The sequence below is a fragment of the Triplophysa rosa genome, linkage group LG1, assembly GCF_024868665.1.
Source record: "Triplophysa rosa linkage group LG1, Trosa_1v2, whole genome shotgun sequence".
In the NCBI taxonomy this organism is placed as follows: Eukaryota; Metazoa; Chordata; class Actinopteri; order Cypriniformes; family Nemacheilidae; genus Triplophysa; species Triplophysa rosa.
Window position 1 is genome coordinate 35,133,321 of NC_079890.1, and position 20,918 is coordinate 35,154,238.

The 20,918-nt window shown below is 39.3% G+C and overlaps 1 protein-coding gene across 1 annotated transcript; it reads right to left on the reverse strand.

Annotated features, from left to right (window-relative positions):
* Positions 1-2,112: 2,112 nt before the first annotated feature.
* LOC130558934 (synaptopodin-2) lies at positions 2,113-19,140 on the reverse strand. The gene is made up of 4 exons (XM_057341677.1): positions 19,000-19,140; positions 9,846-9,997; positions 8,150-8,847; positions 2,113-6,725 (listed from the first exon to the last, which is right to left on the reverse strand). Exons 1-4 carry the CDS (start codon positions 19,105-19,107, stop codon positions 3,016-3,018), a joined length of 4,668 nt encoding a protein of 1,555 aa, XP_057197660.1. The 5' UTR covers positions 19,108-19,140; the 3' UTR covers positions 2,113-3,015.
* Positions 19,141-20,918: the final 1,778 nt, after the last annotated feature.

Sequence of the window (20,918 nt, forward strand, 5' to 3'; positions counted from 1 at the left end):
GGACAGTTAACCCAATTATTTGCTCACCTTCTTGTCATTACAAACCTAGAGGATATTTTGAAGAACGTCTGTTACCGAACAACACTGGCGCCAATTGACTTCCACTGTATGGACATATTAATACAGGTTTTGAATAACATGAGGATGAATAAATGATCAGAGTTTTAATTTCTGGGCGAACTGTCCCTTTAATGCCTCCATGTGCTGCTATCTTTGTCTTTATACAGTGTCGATCCATAAGGCCCCATTTCCTTTTGATCGCCCTGTGAGGGCCCGAGATTTTCCTCTGTCATCGATCTCTGCCCTGGACACGGTCTAAACGGTGACCCATATGGGATGGGACCAGCCGGTGCTGATGCTGTGCTCTTAGTTGGGGATAGAAAAGACAATGGTGATTGACTCAAACTATCTTTCTGGTACTTTGGCAGAGGCTTATACGCAACCTTCGCCTTCCACTCGGCGGGGGGCTCGGGTAAATTCTTACTCTGTGCCGCATAGTGCAGGCTGGAGGCTATCGACTGCTGAATGTCCAGGAACGCAAAGGCTTCGTCCACCAGGCCCAGTGGGTGGCGCGATGCAGCTTCCCAAGGGGTGGGAGATTTGTGACTTCTGTCCAGCCGGGTGGTCTGCCCCATTGGAGGTGCATGTCTTGGGGAGGGAGAAGATGAAACTGACCTTGGGCTCAGGCACACTGCTGGAAGTCTAACAGGTGGTGACAAGGATGAGCTCCGAAGTCCCTGAAACAATCAAATAATTTAAGTTAAAATTGAATGAGATTAATTCTAATTAGTTGAAAAAGATGAAATACAAGGTTGACCACATATGTAAATGTGTGTGTAAGCCTCTTAAAATTGGTTGGGAATTGTTACATTTCCTTAATGAACTGGTTTGGTCAGAGATTACTCAAAAACTACATTTATCTGTCTTTAATGGGATGATTCTGAGCTTCTTCTTAATGGCTGAATATCTAAATCAAAATTCCATCTTTACCTTTTATTACCAGCTCATAATTTGATAAAAGAGACCCAAAAAGAGTCCAAAAGAAAAAAATCAGGATGGCACCGAACAAAGCTGAACAAGAGACTGTGCTGCCATCAGCCGGTTAAGATGTGACATTGCAGTGCTCTTCAATTACTACATTTGATTTGATAAATTAGACGTTTTACAGCAATTTCAGTCAAATTTACGTTTTAGAAAAACAAATGTAATGATAATATAGAACAATTGATTTATGCGTTTTTATGTGATTTGAAAAATGCAGCTAAAACTAAAATACAATAAAATATGTATTTGGACAAAAGGTAAAAGGTGATGGAAAGAAATGAAGGTGTAAATAAACAGATGGATAATTTAAATGGTTTCAATAACCTCCACGTTTTATTAAAACATAAATGAACACGTCTAAACTGATATCAAGGGACAGGTGCCACAAACCTCTCGTCACTTACGGATCATGGGACCGGAGATCACATTTCTCTAAATATAGTTGCTGGACCAGGCCTTGCAGGGCATTCATCTAAATCATTGCCACTTTTCTCCTGTTATAAACGTGTATTACTAAGATCCTCAAAAGTATGATGCAACACAGGCACATATTTAGATCAATACTCATCCTGCTGGCATGTCTGTGGGATTATTTGATTCAGACAGCAAGTCTTATGTCAAGAAATAGAAGTGAACAGGATTTTTACTTTCATTATCGTTATAGAACACAATCATGTTAAAATATGTATATGCTAAACTTAAGAATCTTACCTTTGGGACAAAAGACTGTTGTATCTGCTCTCAGATGGCAAAACTGCTAATATATTTAAGTGCTGTTTTAAACTGACACCTACTACAGACTGTCTAAGATGAACTGTGGAAGCAGAGAATGGTGAAGGTGCAAAAGTAATGCAAGGAAAGATGGAAGTGACAGAGGAACATGCAAAAGTAAAGAAAAGCAAACAAAACTTGAAGGACAGTCATTTTAATGGCACTGTGGTATATCTTACAAATAGTGCACTTTGGAGAATAAAATCACACAAAAAATAAAAAGAAATAAAAAAATAATCAGGAGACAGCAGTTAAAATCAAAATTAACAATTTGTTGAATATTTGTATTTGTTTTAAAAAAAAGATTTTTGACTTTATATCAGTTTTCGTTGATGATCTTAATATTCTGCAAAACAAACAAATGTAAAACAAACAGAAACAATCTAAAGGTAAGTCCCCCCAAAATAAAACAAACAAAAAATAATATTAATCAACAAAGTCTATTTAACTTCATAAAAATACAAATTAAGAGCTCTGTCCCAGCTTTTGCATCTATATTTAATCTAGTAACTGAACAACTCTCATACTGAGTACATTCATTTCTTCTTTTTGGAAGAAAGTCTAAAACATTACCAAATGTTGATTTGAACTTCACTTCATGTTCGCCTCAATCTGTTTTATATCCACTTGCTCTCCTTGGCACAGTCAGAAGCTGCTATCCAATAGTTACCTGCACATTTTAACTATTCATACTCATCAATATTCATTTCTGTCTGTCCACTGAGTAAAATTATTTAGTCAATATTACAGAAACTGTAAATTATTTTACAAGTAATTTTGATTATATAATATTATATATTTACTCAGTGGCCCTCATAGCTGACCATTAATCCCATCTCTTTCTTTTCGACTGTTTAAGCATTCATGTTTTCTTCCATCACCAACTCAATCAACACTGATTCCCTTTGACCGTGTCTAAAACACTTAACTACATATAACACTGTAGTTCTTTTTAGCTGATTTAGAACAAGAGCATCTTACCTGTAGTAGCACAGGTCTAAGGAAATAAATACATTCAGCAGAGCATTCTGCTATAAACACATATCAGGCCAAGGTGGAAACCTCTCTGCCTTCTTCGGTACTACTTATCAAACAGATCTTGTGGTAGTGTTTTGAAGCTTTATGTATCTACATACTGTACCATACCTTATCCTTGCTTTGTTAGTTTAAGGTAACAACACTGGAAAAACAATATCATGACTATTTTTCAGCATTTTCAGCAGTGCTTGGCTTCCACACCTGGGCAGCACTCTTTTTGGCTGAAAATTTGGGCTTCGGAGCAACCGCAATACTGCCCCCTGTGACAGAATCAGCCCTTGCTGCTACTGGGAAGGTTGGTACAGTAGGTACAGTATAGGAACTAAGGGCTGGTTGGCAAGACAGTGCAGGACCAGCTGGATATACTGGATTAGGGCCTGTCTGATAAGAGGGTGGAGAAGGCTGTTGGTAGGGAGGACTTGGAGCTTGTTGGTAAGGACTTAAATGAAGCTGTTGGTATGCTTGTTGGGGGTTGTATTCTTGTTGATATGGAACTTGATGCTGTTGCTGTTGATAATTATTAAGGACAGGCTGATATGTACTAGGAGGCACTTGGTGGTAAGGGCCATCATGCATAGGGGGTGACTGATCAGCTATCCCATAAGGTTGCTGGGCATGTTGTGGCATGAAGCCATAAGGGGGAGGACCTTGATTATATGTAATTTGCTGGTTCTGATTTGGAGGACCTAATGCTTGGGTTTGAATTTGGGCCTGGGCCTGAGCCTCAGCTGCATTTTGAGCAGCGAGCTTTTCAGCTGCCCCCTTTTCTGCAGCGAGCTTCTCTGCTGCTGGACCGTAAGTAAAAAGAGAGGAAATCAGCTGATAGGGTTGATGCTTCATGACATCAATGGCATGTAGAGGTTTTGTGGCAGGTTTATCTTTCTCTTTGCTTTTGTTCTTGTTTTTTATCGAAGGGCTGGAGGAAGGAGGCTGCTTGATAGCACCGGGAGGATATGATGGTGAATGAATCGGATTGTATGCCAACGGAGGGGGAGCCCGGCAATTGGGTGAATATTTCCACGAGTTTGACAAAGAAGGGGATGGTGAAGATGGTCTTGCCTTATTGGACTGTACGGTGGTGGAATCCACAACGTACTTCTCCATTCTAGATTGCCTCTTGGCGAAAAGTTCAGCTCCTTTCCCTCGCAAGGCTGGCATCTCGAAAGCCGAACCAAAACCAGAGAGTGACATGATACTACTTTGTGGAGTAGGAGATGATACTTTCGCCCCACTTGTGTATGAGTTCATTCGGCGTGGAGGAGTGGGCTGGGTGTTCTGAGGTGGACTCCATGGCTTGATTGGTTGGGAAGGCAACTTCTGGGTTTCAGTTTGGGCCATGCTTATTGAACTTTGCTGATGTTGGGATGTCCAAGCATTTACAGCAGGTTGAGACTGAGATTGGGGTGGGGTCCACTGGCTCACATGTGGCTGTGATGCCTGCTGCTGAGGTTTCTGTGCCCATGGAGGTTGCACCTGAGGCTGAGGTGATGTCTGACCCCAGGGTGGCTGAATTTGACTCTGCCCCGGTGTCCAAGTGCTCATTATCTGTTGCGGATGCTGTTTAGAAGCTGGTTCTTGTGCCCACTGTGGCTGTGCTTGGGACTGGGATGCCATTGGATCCCAGTGATTTGTGGATGGCTGCATTAGTGCTGTGGGCTGGGTTGGTGCTTGAGTCTGTTGAGACCATGGTGCTTGAACTGGACTTTGTGGTTGGGTCCATGCGTTTGCAGGTGGCTGTGTTGGCAATTGCGGTTTGGCTTGAGAGACCCAAGAATGTTGTTGTTGTTGCTGAGGGGCTGACGCCCAAGATGGCTGAGACTCTTGGATTTGCTGTTGTTGGGCCCAAGATGGCTGTACATGATCTTGATTTTGTTGCCAGACACTGAGAGAAGGATGTGCTGACTCATGTGCCTGGGACCATGGGGGTTGTGGTGTTGACTGATTTGGACCTGGAGCCCAAGAATTAATTTGAGACTGTGGCTGCGTTTGCGGTGGTGGCTGATGTTTGGTTTGGGGTGGAGTTTGAGTCTGTGTTACCCAAGAGGGCTGAGATTGTGTTGCAGCAGGTGCTTGCAATTGAACATCTGAAGAGCGTTGAGACTGTGTCATCCATTGTGAGTGTGCATGAGACTGCTTTTGAGATTGGACTTGCAGTTGGACCTCATTTGGACCCCAGGCACTCGCAGGAGGCTGTTGATGACCCTGGGTGAGAGCTGGATCCCATGACCTCACAGACATATCTGACTGCCCAGGGGGTGGTGGGACATGATGAGAAGAACTAACTTGCTGCTGGCGTTGTTTCTCACTCCAAGTCTCTGTTTGCTGGGTTGGTTCCATTGGAGATTCGGGTTGCTTCCATGCATTACCTGACGTAAGTTGTTTCATGCCATGTGAATCCTCCTGGGACTCAGGTGCCAGTTTAGGATCCTCAGACATTGTCGGGGCAGCCATTTCAGGAACAGGGGCAGGAGTAACATCAGCATCAGTCGCCGGTGCTTCGGCAGGTGCAGAGACAATATTTTCAGTATGCTGTTGAATTGGTTGATCAGTACTTTCTGGCTGAGCAGACCATGGAGGACACGATGGGTTTATGTGAGGTTTAGGAGCAACCGGTGGTGGAGTTTTTTGTTTTACCTTTGGAGACTGAAGAAAGTTGCAAGCTTCCGCTCCTAAACTTAAATAATCTTCTTCTGGGCAAGTTTCAAAACCTGCTTTTCTGTTACCCTTGTTAAGGAGATGCAACAGCTCGGGATTGGGTGAAACCTTGGGAGACTCTTTGAAAGTGAACATAGGCTTATTGGCAGTTCTCCTCCTTGTATCTTGCAAGATACCAGTCTTGATGGCAGGCACAGATATACGCTCATCACGGGAAGCAATCTGTTCCCCTTGTCCCAATGTATACCCAGATTGTTCTTGATTATCTGCACTTGTGGAGGGGGAAAACGGAGCCGCCACTCTATTTTGAACTGAAAATGGCTTGGCACTCCTGTTTGCCACTGATACCTGCATTTCGTTCATTTGCTGATCAAACATGCCGTTCATATGATGGGAATACTGTTGCACTTGCTGCTGCTGTAAGTGTTGTTGTTGATTATATGATTGCAACTGCTGATACATTTTTTGTTGCTGGTAATCTTGCTGTTGCTGATACTGTTGCTGGTACTGCAGCTGCTGTTGATAGTCTTGATACTGCTGCGGCTGCTGTTGATAATATTGTTCTTGATATTGTTGGTATTGCTGCTCCTGCTGCTTTTGAGTTGACATGCTGTGATGCAGATTTACATCCATGTAATTCTGGGTCTCTTGTGCTTGCATGTATGTGGGCTCATCGGTGTGCTGATACATTTGATGGGGGTCTGGAACCTGCAGCCCATCGACGGGGATCCCTTTACGTCTTAATTCTTCATGCTCAGCTACTATCTCATCCATGCGTTGTTTACGCTGAGCAAACATGAGGGCTCCTTTACCCTTGGTCTCAGGTAGCGCTTCCATATCCTGCTGGCTGTCAAGATTGCGCTCTATCTCAAGTAATCCCGTGTCCCAGTCAAAATTCACAATCCTTTTCTGGCCCGAGGCATTGGTGAAGAAATCCTCATCAACTTCAGTTTCACCAGTGGCTAGAATAGTGATTTCAACAGCGTGCGCCTCCTTGTCGTCGTCTTCACTGTCGTCCTCAAAATCTGGTTCGTCCTCACCAGTACCGTAGCTTACAAGTGTATACTTCTTGGCCCTTTGTCTATGCTTCTTGAACATCAACACCCCTTTATTGTTGAGGTTGGGGGCAGGAGCAGTTAGAAGGAGAGCGATACGTTTGCATTTAGACTTGGCCTCCTTCACCTGCTTCTCTGAAAGGCTTTCGCTACGCCGGAGCCCTAAAATTGACAAAAAAGGGAGGGGGTTTAGGGTATAGGTCAAAAAGGAAGGACACTGCACATGCTTGCTCCTGGTGGCCTAGTTGACTGTATATGATGCGTAAAAATAGCATGGTTATGTGAGCAGCCAACAAATCATTTCATTTGAGACGTCATGCTATCTTAGTCTTAACTAACGTGATACCAGATACATAATTGTTCGTTAAAAAAAATTTGCAAAGTATTTTCACTATAAAATGAGTATGTAAAATTGTTCTGTAATGAAATTTTGTGCATGCTTTTGGATTTCATTTAATAAAATAGTAATTTATATTTAAATTCACTTTTTACTTTATTATGTTGCTGTTTTAATAATTAAATTGAATTTGTGGGTCTCCTGGCACACATAATTCACTATGACCTAATAAGTCAATTCCCCAAGCACGGTCACCAATTAACCAAATCTCTGATCCATGTATAACATCCTGACATTACCATAAGTCTCTTGCAGCTGCGAATGTGTTTCTACAACACATTACACTAAGCCAATAGCAGACCTGGTGATAAAAAAAGTAAAAATAGCCTAGGTTTGCTAGTGCCAGGGTGGTAATATAAGCCCATATGTGCAGTGTTAAACACTGTTAAAACACCCTTTCATGTCAAAGGCAACACACTGGGTACACAATGTTCCTTATAGATGTCTTTGTTAATTTTTTTCAATATAGCCTCGACTACGCACACCTGAAAACTAACCATCTTAAGTTTCTGATTCTCATTTTTTCAGCCTCAGGGTGGAAATAGTGATAGACGAGTGCTTCCCCTTTTCAGTGCTGCTAAGATGGCCAATTTTTAAGGATCGGGTAACAGGTCGGTGTCGCACATGCTGGTGTCTGTCAAATGGCACTTCTGCAAGCATCATTAGCATGCCCGTGTTTTATTCTTAACTTCACCAGTCATGTCACCCTGTAAGCCCCCCGCCCGATTACAGCTACTCAGGGAATCAATTCTATTTTATAAATCTTAAACAAAAAATATACAATATTATATGTACATACTGTATATATAATGACGTATATTTACGTCATATAATATATATAAACCCTAACCATATATAACACACACGCATATATAACTAATAACAAAACTTAATTAACGCATATATTTTCTTTTAAAGTTTCACAACAGAATGGCAAAAATGGAATAAATATTCACAACAAAGCAAAAAAGTGACATTAAAGTGGATTATAAAGAAACTTAGTCATAGCATAAATTGTGTGGTCAGTCCTTTTTAAACTATAATTCTAGACCATTGAACAAACACCAGAAGTTTACTGCCGTAATATCTTTAACCCAAATATTTAAAATAAGAAATCATGACTATTGCTGCAAACAGATACCCTACAACGCTATAAGAAGCATCATCATGAAAATTAGATGTTACTTACTGGCGTGCCTTGCCCGGTGCTTGTTGGGCTGGTTGACCTCCCTCTCCGATTCGGAGTCCCACTCCTCTGAGGGAAGTCCAAAGGACACAGAGGAGGTGGGAACTTCTTCAGTGTGCCCTCCTTCTTCTCCAGGAGAATCCAACCGGTCACTGGCATCTGCCCCCTCCTTTTCAGAACCACACAACTGTTGTACTGTCACCTCCAATTGTTTCTGAAAAGTTGGGGTTTTGCTAACCAACACGCCCCGTTGCCCGAGAGGCTGCCGGTCTTGTCGGGGTATATAAAGGGGGAATCCTGGAGTAAAAGTAGTAAAGTTCTCATTTGTAGTTTTATGATGTACGCCTCCCACAAATCCACTAGCACTGCCCAGTGAAGTACACGGTGGCTCTTCGAGGGTGGTCTTGGAGAGGGACAGTTGCAATTCGACCACAGATCCTGGGGTCACCTCTATCCTGGTGTTTCCTCCTCTCTGGGCATAGCTGTTTCTACCTTTACTCCTAGAAGTAGGTATTTGAACTTGAGTCCGGACCAGCTGAGTCCCCCCCGGACACTCTGCATCACTGTCTGTTTCCCCATAATATGCTTCGTCCTGGGATTCAAAGATGTACAGTTCCTGTGGGTCATGAGGCCTGGATGGGGATGGGATGCGTAAAGTGGTACTAACTGATTTAAGACTCTTTGAAGGTTGACTACAGCATCTACAGGAAAGAGATTACAGTTAAAACATGATGATGTTTTGATCTAAAAACAATTTGCATTTAGTCCTCATCACACGCACACAAACAAAATAACCTAAAAACAGTTTTAGTTAAGACTGAGAGGACATGAATATTAAAATGTAGACACAACAATACTGCATGTGTCTCTGATACAGTTAGTTGATTTGAATTCAATGAATACACAATGAGTATCTGTCTATTTAGAAGGTCAGGACAGCCAATAAAACAAGATAATCCATAAACGATGCTTTAAAATTCAAAAAAGTAATACATGGAGTGCAGACATATCCATTGAGAGATGATGCTTAAATATTATGTTATTCTAGAGGAAAACTGCATCTTCTCTAAAAACACTAACACTAACTAGTCTTAGTTCACATCCTTACGCAAAAAACCCTACATATTAATTGTCAATATATTAAACACTTTATTTAAAAAATATATAGAATAATACATTGTTAAAGGAACAATTCACTCAAAAATGAAAATTCTGTCTTCGTTTACTCACCCAAGTTGTTCCAAATCTGTATAAATTGTTTATAAACACTGATATTAAGATATTCGGAAGAATGCTTGTAACCAGTTCTTGGCCACCATTGACTACTTCAGTAGGAAAAATTACAATGGTAGTCAAAAGTGCCCCAGAACTGCTTTCGTACACTACATTCTTCCAAATATCATCTTTTGTGTTCAACAGAACAAAGAAATTTATACAGATTTGGAACAACTCGAGGGTGAATAAATGACAGAATTTTTATCTCCGGGTGAACTGTCCCTTTTAAATATATTACAATATAACACTATATTGAATATTGATAAGAAATTGCTGCTTTCGATTTCATAATAAAAGTATATTCCCATGCATTTTTTATCATAAGCGCAGTTCAAAGAAGACATTACATTGAAAAGTTTCAAGTTAAAGCAGTAACCAGTGCTCAGTATTTATCTAAGGCACATTTGTCCAAGCAATAGAGTACCTTTTGACAAGCAGCTGTAGACAGTCAGCTGAGGCCTCAATGAGATCAATAGCCTCTGACAGACTGAGGTTAGAGCAAGACTTGCCATTTACTGACAGCAACTCATCATTCTCACACAATCCCACCAGAGCCGCACGGCTGTCATCCTCTATCTATAGGAAAGATAACAAACACAGATTGATTTACAGTAACAGTCCAGCTGCAATTAACTGAAACACTAACAGAGAAATTTGTGAGATTTTTGGCTCTTTTCTCAATTAAACAAATAGAAATCTGAGATGCAGGAGAATCAGGCAAAAGTTAAATAAATTATTTTCTTCTATTATTTTATTATAAAATACAATTAAAATTATATATATACATTATTTAAATTAATAATTTAAAATTAAACAATTATAAAATAATCTCAGCTTTCCTGTGGCTTAGTGGTTCGAGCACGGCACTAGCAATGCCAAGGCCATGGGTTCGATCCCAGGGGATTGCATATAGTCAAAAACAAATGTATAATACAATGCACTTTAAGTCGCTTTGGATAAAAAGCGTCTGCCAAATGCATAAATGTAATTCCATTATTTTCCTTAGAGACTGTGTATCTTAATTTAGACCAAGTGTCTCTACTTCACAAATCACAACAGCTGCATGTCCAATGACTACAGTGGTGTATGTCCCATTAGCCTGGCATAAGCATTTCGACATACGATTTAATATCAGTCCTTTGTAACTTTAAGTCTATCATAAATCAACTCTGCTAAAAGGTCAAATCCTCCGCAGAGCAATTGTCCCTCTAAAATTGTCACCTTTAATGAGTGCAGGGTACAATAAAACACAGCACATGATAGCAAGATAGCAAGCAACATAAATGCTCATAGTGAATTAATATTGGTAAAGGTTTTTGTGAACATGTTTTAAATCAGTAAAAAATGCATAACAATGAATACCCGCACATCACACACATCGAAATACAGCTCTTCTTTTAAGGTATTTATTCATTCATTATTATTCATCGTATGTAATGTTTACTGTATACTTAAATTTGTTAATTTAGTGACGCATCAGTTTTTTAAACAAAATTTATTAATGCAGTGCGCGTCCGTAACTCCGCCTACTCGCGGTGAGTTGTGCTATTTCCATACTATATAGTAGGCGAAAATGAGTATGAATCATGAATAGTTGTATGTCCGAAATCTCAGTATGCGAAAGAAGACAGTAGGCGAGAAATACCCGGATGGTCTACTACTTCCGCCAAGATTCGTGAGTGTGGATCCGATGGACACTTATCTATCCCATGATGCCACGGGAGCTGAGCAACGGTCAAATTTCAAAAGTAAATCAAATAAATATGGCGGAAAACTTCAAGGCGGACTTCCGTTTCTAATGTAAGTGCCAACAAATTAATTTCTCGTGACTAAATTGTGTTTTCATCAACGCTCAAGTGTAGGATGTTGTTAATACGTCATAGGTCAAAGAGCATACGGGTCACATGACCATAAAACATGGCGGACGCAGTATGTATTCATACTACTCCCACTCATACTATATAGAACGTACTGTTTTAACGGCCGATAGGTAGGTACTTATTCAAATTCAGTACGTGCTGTCACAGTATGCGATTTCGGACGCAGCCCATCATTCTGCAGTGCACTTCGAATTTCTACCGGAAGTAGTAGGCCATCCGGGAATCTTTGGAATACTATTTTCAACATACTGTACTACGATTTGTGACATACTTATTCTTCTTTCGAATACTATGAGGACGGATAGTATGCTGATTGGAACGCAGGGCAAGTATCTTTTTATGGCCTATGCACCAAAAACCATGTTAATCTGGCGGCAATGCACCTTTTAAATTTGGTTTGCCAACCGCCATTAAAAATCAATTGAAGAAGAGCCATGTTAATCTGTATTTTGACTGTTTATCAACATGGAATACAGATTTGTTTCTACTAATAATGTTCGCTGCTAAACTATGTTGATGAATGAAACCGCAAGCCCACACACATTTCTGTGGTCATACGCCGTACAGACAGACCGAGGTCGACAACAACATGAAATCAAGTAACTTGTGTCAAGTATGACAAAATATCCTGTCCCACAAACTGAATACTTATTTACAGTAAATTGCTTTCAGATACAGACGTCAGCAACGCGTTAAATACAGGTGAGCGTGAGACACAAACGTGCTGTTACCTGAAATTACATCCACAATATAGTCTGCAGCAATTGGATAGGATAAAAGATTTCATCCCGAATGCTTGTATTGTAAAGCTGTGTTTTTCAGTTGTTTTATTTTAAAAACGGGACATTAAGCTACTTTATTTGATGCAAACTCGGTGCACCGCCAAGACGTGTTGCATATGTCACGTGATAATCAATATACTCAATACGTCAAATACTGTTCAAATAAAGACGGTTGTCAAATGGAGAGGAATAATTCGATAATGAGTTAGTCTACAAGGCTAGCGTAAATTGAAAAAAAAAAGTATTTAAAAATCACTTGTCTGCTCATATCATTTGGTTTTGGCATTGTGTCTAAATTTTAGTCAGAAATGTTACAGTAATTGTTACTTTAATTGTTACCCTAGAGAACTAAGGAACTACAGGCCTATATCGAATCTACCTTTCATATCTAAAATTCTGGAAAAAGTAGTTTCAACTCAATTATGCTCCTTCCTCCAAAGGAATGACATCAATGAAGAATTCCAGTCTGGATTTAGAGCATGTCACAGTACAGAGACTGCTTTGATCAGAGTTACAAATGATCTGCTATTGGCGTCTGACCGAGGTTGTATCTCGTTATTGGTGCTGCTAGACCTTAGTGCTGCATTCGATACCATTGACCACAGCACACTCCTACATAGACTCGAAAATTATGTCGGCATTAAGGGAATAGCTTTGAAATGGTTTAAATCTTATTTATCCGACCGTTTTCAATTTGTAGCAATAAACAATGAGGTGTCACGCAAATCGCAAGTCCAGTACGGTGTACCACAGGGCTCAGTCTTAGGGCCTCTGCTCTTCGCATTATACATGCTACCTCTAGGAGATATAATAAAGCGACACGGAGTTAGCTTTCACTGTTATGCTGATGATACTCAACTTTATATTTCCTCGAAGCCTCATGAAACACAGCAGTTCCATTGAATAATGGAATGCATAGTCGATATAAAAAACTGGATGAGTAACAACTTTTTATTACTGAACTCGGACAAAACGGAAGTGTTACTTATTGGACCGAAAACTGCTATAAGTAACAACCAAGAATACTGTTTAACTATTGACGGATGTTCCATAAAACCCTCGTCGTCAGCAAAGAATCTTGGCGTTCTATTCGATAGTAATCTGTCATTTGAGAGCCACGTCGCCAACACCTGTAAAATTGCGTTTTTCCATCTTAAGAATATATCTAAACTACGTCATATGCTGTCAATGTCAGATGCAGAGAAGTTAATTCATGCATTCATGACATCAAGACTAGATTACTGTAATGCACTGTTAGGTGGTTGCCCTGCAGGCTTATTACAAAAACTCCAATTGGTCCAAAACGCGGCAGCTCGAGTTCTTACACGTACAAAAAAGTATGAACATATTAGCCCGGTTCTGTCAACCTTGCACTGGTTACCTATAAAGCATCGCGTTAACTTTAAAATCTTGCTTATTACCTATAAAGCCTTACATGGTTTAGCTCCTCAGTACTTGAATGAACTCCTTTTGTATTACAGTCCTTCACGTGCATTACGCTCTCAGGCGTCCTGTCAGTTGGTAATACCTAGAATTTCAAAATCAAGTGCAGGTGGTAGATCCTTTTCCTATCTAGCGCCTAAACTTTGGAATAGTCTTCCCTGCACTGTCCGGGAGGCAGACACACTCTGTCAGTTTAAATCTAGACTAAAGACGCATCTTTTTAATCTTGCATACACTACTCTTCCATAATATAAATCTTCAGAGGGTTTAGGCTGCATTAGTTAGATCAACCGGAACCAAAAACACAACTGATGTACTTGTTGCATCAAAGAGTACAGAACAGTACTCTACTCTCAGCCAGTCTTGTCTCATTGTTCCAAGGTTACCACAGCGAGCAGGATGCAGTTCATGGCCTGACCTGATGGTAGAGCGGAGAATGGGAAGTGGGGACCTGACAAGAGCTGAGATGATAGAGCTGGATAAAGAAGGACGCGGTCTCTTGACATGTCTTCACCACAAAACTTCAAATGCTATTAGATTATTAATGATAATCTTAAACTATAATTTATTTTATTATTAAGTTTATTTATTTTATTTAGCCTTGTTGTGCAAGTTCTCTGGAGCTTGTGCAGAGGCAGCAGCTTTTGCCAGAGGGGAACTGGAATCCCCTGGTTGGGCCTGGGTTCTCCTGAGGTTTTTTTTCTCGATTAGAGTTTTGGGTTCCTCGCCACCGTTTGCATACTGTTTTTGCACTATCTGCCTGACCGGGGGGGCTGCTTTAGAATCTTAAAGTTTTACTTAATTAATATTGCATATAGGAATTTATTATCTGTTATATTTGACCTGTGCTTCTCTCTCCTTTATCCTAAATGTGTGCTCTCACTGAGCGTGTGTGTGTGTGCGTACTTGTCTGTGTACGTACGTGTGTGTGTGTGTGTGTGTGTGTGTGTGTGTGTCTCTGTGTCTGTGTGTGTTGGTGTGTGTGCGTGTTGTGTGTGTGGAGTGTTTTGTGTGTGGGTGTGTCTGTCTTCTGTGTTTTCAACCTTTTCTTGTTTTTGCAGGTACAACTTTGATTGTTTTGCTTGTAGTCAATGTGTCTCATGTACAGCTGCTTTGTAACAATGAAAATTGTAAAAGCGCTATATAAATAAAGTTGAGTTGAGTTGAGAGTTGAGTTACTGCCATGCATTTCATATAAATCGTCACTAGAGGTCAGTGTCCAGCCAACATTGTGCAACTGCTGTGCATCAGATCTGTTCTCAGATCAAAATATTTAAATACAGTCCAGTGGGACTTGCACAGCCATAATAACAAAAGTACAAGTTTAACGTTTGTAAAACATTACCAATGTATATACCCATTAAAATGTATTAATAATAGCAACTACTCAGCAATAATGCTGTATTTTGTTCAGTCTTTAAAAATAGAAAGCCTTTTAAAGCCAGTGGTATTGGAGTTACTGCTCTGGTCTCCGTATAAGGGCAGTACAGAAGTGTACAGTGCCTGACACTGCTCAAATAAAAGAGAGGGACTGGATCCTCCGTCAGATTAGAACAATACTTCCTATCCAAAAAAGGAGGGAAAAACCTTTGGAGTCTGACATGTGTAATGTGACCAGGAAGGTAAATGCAATTTGATTTAAATGGGCTGCAACAAACAGGAAATTTAACAATATTCAAGAACTCAAGATAATCAAGAACTGAATAAAAATCTTCAACTGTTAATAAAATTGCAAACATAGCACCAGTACAGTTCTAATGCCAGATACCATACCAAGAGTATAAAATATGTGCTTAGATGAAGAGCCAACAACCTTTTATATTACAGTAAAAATGTTACAGTAGTTCATGCAGTTTGAAAGGGTAACAAAGAGCTGGATACATTGTATCAATTTTTATTTCATTTATCAATCTCACATGAAAGATACGCTTTCACAAATACACCAAGAAATTCATAAATAATCTTTCTTTGGTTTAAATGTGACTCTGGAGATATTTGTTAAATTGACAGTATAATCAAATATTATCTGTCAAACAAACTTACATTTTAGTATACATCTGTCAAAAAGAAACCACAATAATTTTGTTCTCATTCCCACACTGATTAAATACAATGTGCTGGAAACCTCCCTACTGGAAAGTTCTCACGTACCTCTTGGCTCTTTCTTCCACAGCTTACAGCAATTATCATTCTGAAACTCCAACAGACATTTCAGGTAAAATGAACCATGGTGGTCCACTGATTGTCAGGTTCCCGTTGTTAAATCCACATTAACTGCGTGTGCATATGTATACATATACTTGTGCTGTAACGGTAAGATGGAGTTTGTGTGTGTGTGTGTGTGTGTGTAAATCCAGCAGTAATTTAGTAGATGATATACATGAGAGCCAATGAAATTTCTGCACATTTAATATTTGTATGGTGTAAGGGTGCACTAAACATTTTTCTTATTTCGAAGAGGTGCATGATAGAAAAAAATGAGAATCACAGGCTAAATGGCTTAAGGTCAAGCACAATTCATCACTGCTGATTGCTGGAAACTTTCCATAGATCTAACTGGTTGTTGTACAAATATTTTTGTAGGTGCACTTTCAAACAGGGACGGTATAAATTAGTACTGAAAATGAACTCACAGTGGGCCTGCTTGGCCCACATTAAGCCCTCTTGTCTATGTCATAAATCATGACTTGATAGAATAAAGAAGCGGACGTTTAGTGAACTAAAAGTTTTTGCCATGTGTTAAGCCTGCAAAATATATTTAGGCAATTTCTGTAATAAATGTTATGTGTATATGTGCCGAAAAGCAAAAGAGTGGCTAATTAGGAAAAAAGAAAAACTTGATCACACTGCATAAGGTATACACACACAAATACAGATCTTTTAATCCTCATGATCCTGATAGAAACAAACACCATTCAGTATGTGAAAGCATTGGGATCACAATGAACAAATGTCCATCAGCAACAGTATTTCACAGCTTCTTGTTACATACAATTTTAGACACGTTTCTGTGGTCAGTTTGCCTTTCAGCTCTTTAAAAATATCTTGAGTCAGGTAAAAGTTATGTCTTCCAGATGACGCAGACGAGCAGAGAGAGGTACTGAGAAGGCAAGTATCTGTGATACCATCAACTCAGGTTCTCTCATAGCAGTGCAGGCAAACATTTGACCACTCGGCTAAAAGAACAGTAAAAATCAGGACAAATAGAAATCTAAGATAAATTCCAGCAGATATCAAAAACATATCTTGCCTTATGGGACTTCAAACTTCAGACATTTAACTTTAAAATGAATTTATCTCTAAAAAGGAAACTTTACCACAACATAAAAATTCTTTCATCATTTTCTCACCCTCATGTCATACCAAACCTGACGTTCTTTCTTGTGCAGAACACAGAAGAAGATATTTTAAAGAATGTTGGTAACCAACCAACATTGACCCTATTGACTTCCATTGTATGGACACAACAGACATGTCTCAAAATATCTTCTTTTGTGTTCCATAGAAGAAAGAGTCGTATGCAGTACATGTTTTGATTGACATGAGGGCAAACAAATGATGACAGTATATAAATTTGTATTGTTGGCTAAACTCTTAAATGTTCCCATTCTAGCCCATCCAAAAATATATTTCCGCACATCAAATTTCCAAAACTTTGCCAGTTTTATGCTTTGAAAGGATCAGAATTTGAATGTGGAATCTATAAAGTCTCTTGTGAGTCTCTTTGTTAGTAATTCTGCCGTTGTATTAAAATAATTTAAAACACAAAGGAGTATAAAAATGTCAAGTGTTTTCTAACAACATTGTAACTTGTTTACAGTATCAATCAGAACTAAACCCTGACATGCTGCTTTGATTCAAATCCATGAATAAGCTAATATCAGAAGTATTTGTTTGAGCAGACTGCATAAATCCACTCCAGATTACTGTAATGGTGTCTTTAGTGGCCTTTATTTCAAAGGAATTATTTTGACAGAGCAATAAGGTTTACTGAAAACCAGCACTGACTTATCTTACAGGGGGCGCTATTGGATAGCTGTCACTGTATACAACATATGTAATGGTTATTGGGACACTAGTTGTTGGCTGCCAGCAGGGCCTTAGCTTTTAAAATCCTTTGGCTTGGTGGCCTTGAAACATTGGAGGGTCTGAGAGGCTGGGACACTGGTTCTGCTAACCCAATGAATTGAGCGCTCTGTGGGAACATTCTTGAAAATTGCATACATCCAGTAAAGTTGGACTTTTTATTTAAACAGCATAGTGTAGTTATACCTTTAAGAGGGTTTAACTCTGGGTTAATGTCATTCTTAAATTCATGCCAAAGCTAAAGTATGGAGTCTACAAAAACCTGTAATCATTAAATTGGGAAAATCATATAAATGGCTATTATTGTTTTATTGAATTGTAAAATATGACTATATTTGGTGCAAACATTTTATCCAGCTTTTCGTCTGAGAAAGACACTTTCTTAACTGCGGTAAAGAGATCAAAATAATAACAATTCTGTCATCATTTATTCACCCTCATGTTGTTCAATTATGACTCTTTCTTCTGTGGAACACAAAAGAAGATATTTTGAGAAATGCCTCGGTGGTTTTGTGTCCATTCAATGTTGTTTGGTTAGCAACATTCTTAAAATATGTTTTTTGTCTTCTGCAGAATTTACTATTCACAAATACGACTCGCATATAAGCTGGATATATTCTGTCACAAATTTTATTTATGTCTAAAAAAGTAAAACTGATAAACTCTTATCATCACCTCTGTAATGTACACATTATGTGACACATCAATAGTTAAAGCCCCTCAACACTAACAGTTTAGATTCTTGATAACTAAGTAATAACAGAAAGTCTGAACTTGGCCAGCAAACTTTGTTAGCTTTGCTGTGACCATATAAGGACCCTTGCTCAAGTCTGAGAGACAGGCAGAGCCTGCGCAGCCCAGATCCCCCTATAAAATCCACCTAAAGAAAAACAACTTGGACAATAAACATTTATGAAATAAAACTGGGAAACCTAAACTCGGCTGGTGGCCACTTGAGGTTATCATCATAATCAACTAACAGTAACAACCGCTTACAACATTGCACATAAACCCAGAAAAAAAACAGTTTGTGGTCATTGTTCTGTGGTCTTATATAACTTCATCATTAGCTGGATACTATTTAGTCTAACCATAGGCAACTAACTGGATACCATATATACTCAGATGTATCCTAAACCAATCAAACATCATCCAGGAACAAAACTTTATTATCATCTTAAACTAAACGTATCACATGACTAACACCAAGAAACTTTTTAGATTTTTAAACTGGTAAAAATATAATGGATGCTTTAATTAAAAAACCAAACACTAAAAAATAAAGTCATGGAAAAGGAAAAAACAATGTCGGCCAACGATGTCGTATCAAGTTTAAGTCATTATTACATTATGGACAGTGATCGTCAGAGATATATTGAAGTCTCACCTCGAACACCTGAAGAGGATGTTGCTGTTCTTGTGCGCTCTGGCGCAGTCTGAAGCCCCATGGCGCGCCACCGCGCAGCGTTACGCACACATAATCTCCAGTGCCCATCCTCCTGCGCAGCTCTCCTCTAGACTGCGAGAGATGAACTTTCTCCCTCTCGATATCTGAAACTGACTTCGGTGGGTGTAAAACCACAATAGTTGGAGTCCGGCCCTCTTTTGGCGTCATTTTTCAGAGACCTTCCCGAGAGCGTTAACTGCTGCGCTCTCAAGGGTTTAAAAGTAATGAGTCTCTAATGCGTTTTTATTAGAAATCGTAAGAATTTATGTTCAGAATAAAAACGACCACACATAGAGGTAGATTAAATGGTGAGACATACACTTACTCGATTCTTAAAATGATAAACCTAGTTTTAAAAGCACACGTGAGTTGCGGAAAAGTTTGAACATGATGATGAGCAACACATTAGCCTATTCATATTTTAGGTGCCCATTGCTGACATTTTTCAACAGGTAGGTAGGCTAAATAATACAGGTGTTTTGTTTATTTTGTACTCGGTGTGTCAGTGATTGAAAAAATATGAAAAAATCGGTAAGAACTGTTTTAAATGAGAATTGTTGTTAATCTGTCCTCCAAACAAACAAAAAATAGCAAAGAAAGAAACGAAAGAAAACAGAGTAAAGCCACACCAAGATCACGTCAACAAGAAAAAATATATCATGAAAGTCAGTTGATAACAGGGCAAGATGTTATGTAAAACTATGATGATAGTTCCAGACACAAAGTGGTATTATTTCTGGCATGCAGTAAGACTTGCAGGCTTTGTGCCAAGAATTTCTTAATATCTTAAAATTATTTTACGTAATGCTATAAGAATTCAAGATTTAGTATTCATTATGTCTAATCTCTCACCACTGTGATCAAAATGGCCATTAGCAAAATCAGATTAAATCTAATTTGAAGCCAGAATATTTACCATGCCAACTGCCACTGTTCATATCTGTTTGGAGTAAAATAGGTGAAGTATTCATTTGCTCAGAGCCGGTAATCTGGCAGATCATAAAGGACTAAAGTGAAGAAAGCCTCCAGGACCACCAGGTAAAGAGAACTGCTTTATAAAAATTACAGAATATTTATTAATTTGAGAATGATTAAGGCACCACACAGCCAAAATATTAGAACATGTTTGTTGGACTTTATGGAGTCTGTATTCCACGGGTTCCTCTTCAAAAGTAAATAACCAGGAACATACAAAACAGAAATATTAAGGGCAAATACATCACAAACCTCTGGGTGAAATATATATTAATAGCCTACATATAAAAAGATCTAATCCCGATAAGTATACTGCCACATCATTATAGTTTGCCAGAATGAACGGAATTGCATTTGCTACGCACATCTGCATCCTTGCTGACGTGTTGTTGTAAAGACTTTAGATTTTCACAAGACGGTGCAGTTGTTTTACTATCAGAGAGGACAAGTGCAACCCTCAGTACTGACGCTTTAGCGAAGGAAGTCCCGCCTTCAAGTAAAAAGAGCCAATCATTAAGACTAACGGTTCTCTGGGGGAGGGGCTATGTACTGAGTGACGTAGGTTCTTCGGTGTTGTGAGGCGCTTGCCTGCGCACGCAGCCTGCAAAAGGTGTTTTTAATGCAATCTGAAGTCAAGAAGCTGAATTTAGGGTACACTTGACGCCCGATTCAATTGTTAGTCGGATATATGTTTATTGTGATCTTAGTCAGAGATTTTTGAGATATCTGTCTTCAAGTAGCTATGACTTGCTCTCGTGTAGATGAAATAGCTGGCCGGAGGCGGTGCAAATGTGGCCGCCGAGTGGTGAGACTTTACTTGAAAGGAGACCGGTTGTGAGGGTTGTGGCTAGAAGGGATACAGCTACGGCCGGAAGGCAAAATCT

Bases quoted from the DNA above. Each gene is read 5' to 3' on its own strand.
- LOC130558934 (XM_057341677.1), bottom strand. From the start codon at position 19,107: ATGGGCACTGGAGATTATGTGTGCGTAACGCTGCGCGGTGGCGCGCCA. The intron at 8,848-9,845 runs GTACTCTATTGC...TCTTTCCTGTAG, and splicing joins CTACAGCTGCTTGTCAAAAG to ATGCTGTAGTCAACCTTCAA. The intron at 6,726-8,149 runs GTAAGTAACATC...TGTCAATTTTAG, and splicing joins GCACCGGGCAAGGCACGCCA to GGCTCCGGCGTAGCGAAAGC.